General features: G+C 65.2%; 1 protein-coding gene across 1 annotated transcript; it reads right to left on the bottom strand.

Moving 5' to 3' along the window:
* Nucleotides 1-256: 256 nt before the first annotated feature.
* Nucleotides 257-2,583, bottom strand: AVP (arginine vasopressin). Its single transcript, XM_054466621.1, has 3 exons — nt 2,254-2,583; nt 689-890; nt 257-503 (listed from the first exon to the last, which is right to left on the bottom strand). The coding sequence occupies exons 1-3, from the start codon at nt 2,371-2,373 to the stop codon at nt 331-333; spliced, it is 495 nt and encodes a 164-aa protein (XP_054322596.1). The 5' UTR covers nt 2,374-2,583; the 3' UTR covers nt 257-330.
* Nucleotides 2,584-3,699: the final 1,116 nt, after the last annotated feature.

The raw sequence follows: 3,699 nt of genomic DNA, 5'->3' as shown, positions 1-3,699 counted from the left end.
AACCCACACCCTCCAAGGCCACTCTCGGCCCCTGGTCTCCCCCTCCCCTGCCTCCCAATTCGCCCTGTCCCTCGGTCTAGCGACACCTCTGCGGGTCCCAGATCGCTTCCTCTACGGGACCTGCTGCTTCTCTGGGGTGGATCTGCCCACGACCTCAGGTCCGGGGACTGGCCGGTCGGCGTGGTGGCGGGGGTCCGCGCTCCCACCTCTCTCCCCTTCCCTCTTCCCGCCAGAGACTGAGACAGACGCGAGGCCGTGCATTGGCAGAGATTTATTGTCCGTGCTGCAGGGGCGGGCGCAAAGAGCGCGCCGGTGGGGCGAGCGGGGGGCTCAGTAGACGTCGGGCTGGGCGGGCTCGAAGGGCTCGGGCGCCCCGGCCAGCTGCACCAGCCGCAGCAGCAAGGCCCCGGCCGGCCCGTCCAGCTGCGTGGCGTTGCTCCGGTCGCTGGCGCGGGCGCGGCGGTGAAAGCCCTCGCGGCACTCGGGCTCGGTCATGCAGCTCTCTACGGGGAGAACGTGTGAGCACCGGCGCCCTGGGGTGGGCGCAGCTCGGGATGCGGGGGCCCACACCCTCCCTACCGGGCCCGCCCCCGCCCCCACCCCCGCCCCCCACCCCGCCGCAGGCCCGCGTCCCCCCACCCAAGCGGTCTGCGCCCGCCCCAGCCCCAGGCCCGCCCCCGCCGCGCACCGTCGTCGCAGCAGACGCCGAAGGCGGCGCAGCGGCCGTCGCTCCCGCACGCCTTCTGGCCGGACTGGCAGGGCGACGGCAGGTAGTTCTCCTCCTGGCAGCGCAGCGCCTCAGCCGTGCCCACAAAGCAGCCCAGCTCGTCCGCGCAGCAGATGCTGGGCCCGAAGCAGCGGCCTTTGCCCCCGGGGCCGCAGGGGAGGCACTGCGGGGACGAGTGGGGTGAGCGGGAGGAGGGGAGCCGGGAGTCGGGGGGTTGGAAGGGAACCCAGCGAGGCAGGGATGCTGGGGTCCGGGGCTCGGAGTGCGGGCGGGACACCGGGGCTGCAGCTGTAGGCGCGCTCGGGCGCCATCTGGGCCTCGACCGCGGTCACGGGCGGGGCACCCACATCTGCTCAGCACCTTGGTTTCTTGGATGACCTCTCAGTGGTAGCCCTCAGCGTCCTCACCATCAGCTAGGGACGGGTCTCCCGTGGACTACAGCATGGGGAGCCCTTCCTCTAGCCTCGGGGCCATCGCTGGTGGGCGCCACTCTTGCAGCTGCCCCACCCTCCCCCACTCCAGACCCTTCCTCCTTCCTCCTCGCACTGCTGCGGCTTGAGCCCGGGCCCACCCGGTTCCCCACTACACCATGCAGAGAGGCCCTGCCCATCCGGAACCCCGGCCCTTCCTCCCATTTCCTACCTCCTCTCTTGCCTTGCCCCTGGCCCCCGCCAAGCTTGTCGGCCTCAGCTGGAGCCCTGACCCCTGCTCAGCCACCTAGGACCTATCAGGTGGGTGGCAGGGGCCTGAGCCTTAGAGGAGAGCACGGACACCCAGGTGCTTCAGGACCCTAAAGAAGCCTAGCAGGAGGAAGAGAGGCTGCGGGGGTTGCCAACCCGGCCACTCTCATCTGCTCAACAGCCGGCTCTCTGGCGCAATGGATAGCGCATTAGACTTCTAGCTGAGCCTGGTGTGGTCTAATTTGCTCAACGGCTCATCATTGAGCCGGGACAGAATTGCATGCACAATTTCCTTCAGCTCTGCTGGAAGTGGAGGAAACGTCCAGCACTACAGAATTAGGCCAGGTTCCCAGCAGAACTTCCCCACAGGATGCCTCACGCTCAGACCAGTGGCCATCTTCTGTGTGGGGGCCTGGGCGCCTGTGGCTGGGAGGCTGGGGCTGGATGAGGAAAGCCTCCAATGCTAGGTAGGATGGAGCCTCTGCTGCCCCAGCCAGTCCAGATGCAAGAACTCCATGGGCACAGGGGAGGCCATGATGCCCTGTTCTCCCTATCCAGCCCCAAGCCCAGTCACCGGGTAAGCATCCCTCATTTCCCTGCATCCCTGTCTGGATGGCGACAGTGACCAGGAGCCCCTTCAGCCTCTCCCAGCCTCCTCCAAAACCTGGTCCCCTCTGGCCCACCCCATTGGCTCCTCTGCCCAGCCATGCCATGCCTCCCTCTTCCTCCCCCGCACTTCCCCTAAAGGCTACCACCACCCGTGACTTCCGTCTTTCCTAGCCCCTGACCCAGGGTGTCAGCACTGCCCGCTATGGCAGCCCTGAGATGGCCCACAGTGGGAAGTACCTGTCTCAGCTCCAGGTCGGACATGGCCCTCTTGCCGCCCCTCGGGCAGTTCTGGAAGTAGCACGCGGAGGAGAAGGCCAGTAGGCCAAGGAAGCAGACGGGCAGCATGGTGTCGGGCATCCTGGTGCACACAGGTGGACCCCGTATGCAGCGCTGCTTGGTGGCTCTGTGCTGCTGCCTCTGCTGGCTGCCTATTTATGTCCGCAGGTGTTCCCTTGGAGGCGAGACACGGCCGCCACCCCCTCCCCAGTGGCTCCCCAGGAGCCCACGGCCTCCAGGTCCCCAGCCGTCAGCAGTGATTCAGGCATCTGGGGACACACGTGGGCCTGTCTGTGCAGGGGATCATGGGGGAGGGGTACGGGCCGCCAGGTTGTCATGGGCCGCAGAATGATAGCAATTGCCTCTACTGTGACTGCAGCGCTCTGGATTCAGGGAGAGGGACAGACTGGGGGGTCACCTGGAGACTGTCTCTGAGCTTTCTGATTACCCAGAAATGGCTTAGGGTCCAAGAAGAGGGTAAGAGGAACCGAGGGGCTGGGTGTTAGGGGCAGGGACAGGCCCTGGCCTAGGAGCTGTGGGGCAGGGGACAGCCAGGTGTGTGGGGAGGGTTAGCCTTGTGACAACAAGATAAGGGACCAACAACAGCACAAGCCCAGAGTGGTGAGGACAGGGGCTGCACCAGAGACGGGAATCCCTGCCTCGTGAACAAGGCAGCCGCGGTCGTGGAGTCAAGGGACACAGAATGAGAGGGGCTTGTTCTCACAGGGTAGGAGGGTGGCAGGCTGCTGGGGAAAGTGCAAGACATGACACCCCCACACCTCCATAGAGCAGAGAATGGGGACTCAGGCCCTGAAATTGGGGGCCTTGGGGACACATTTGGCACATGACCCGTCACCCCCTCCCGAGTAGAAACATGAGTGTGGGGAGCTACTATGGGGAAAAAGAACTGCATGCCAAGTAAGGTTCAAAGGTGAGGGGAGCCCCAGGAAACCTGACAACTGTTTGTCCCAATTCCTACGCCCACCAGGACCTTAGTATGTGGCAACCAGGGCAGGTACCTCTCAGGCCTGGGGTGGGAGAGCGGCGGGGGTTCTGGGCCTGGGGGAAGGTGCAGGAGGAGCCATACCTAAATGGACCCAGCCTGAGAAAGCCACTTTTGGTTCCTAATCCCAAGGTGGCAGGTCTCAAGAGGACATGGCCTCTCTCCCTGGGCCACCAGAGTGCCCCGCTGGTCTGGGGCTCAGGCCGGGTACCCCCTGCTTCTCAAGCTGTGTGCAGTCCCCAGCTCTTGCAGTTTCCACAGGCTCTTGGCCTCCTCTCCAGGGTACACACGGGTGCTGCGAGGAAATTCCAGGGGACACAGCAGCCCCATCTCCACCAAGGGCAGTGAGGGGGCCAGCAACCCAGGAGGGGCCTCTTATACTCAGGCCATGGCATCAGCCTTTT

Source organism: Pongo pygmaeus, chromosome 21, assembly GCF_028885625.2.
Source record: "Pongo pygmaeus isolate AG05252 chromosome 21, NHGRI_mPonPyg2-v2.0_pri, whole genome shotgun sequence".
Classification (NCBI taxonomy): domain Eukaryota; kingdom Metazoa; phylum Chordata; class Mammalia; order Primates; family Hominidae; genus Pongo; species Pongo pygmaeus.
This window is presented reverse-complemented; position numbering and strand designations above follow the sequence as displayed.

Bases quoted from the DNA above. Each gene is read 5' to 3' on its own strand.
- AVP (XM_054466621.1), bottom strand. From the start codon at position 2,373: ATGCCCGACACCATGCTGCCCGTCTGCTTCCTTGGCCTACTGGCCTTC. The intron at 891-2,253 runs GTACTTCCCACT...TCGTCCCCGCAG, and splicing joins CCGACCTGGAGCTGAGACAG to TGCCTCCCCTGCGGCCCCGG. The intron at 504-688 runs GTGCGCGGCGGG...TTCTCCCCGTAG, and splicing joins CGGCGTCTGCTGCGACGACG to AGAGCTGCATGACCGAGCCC.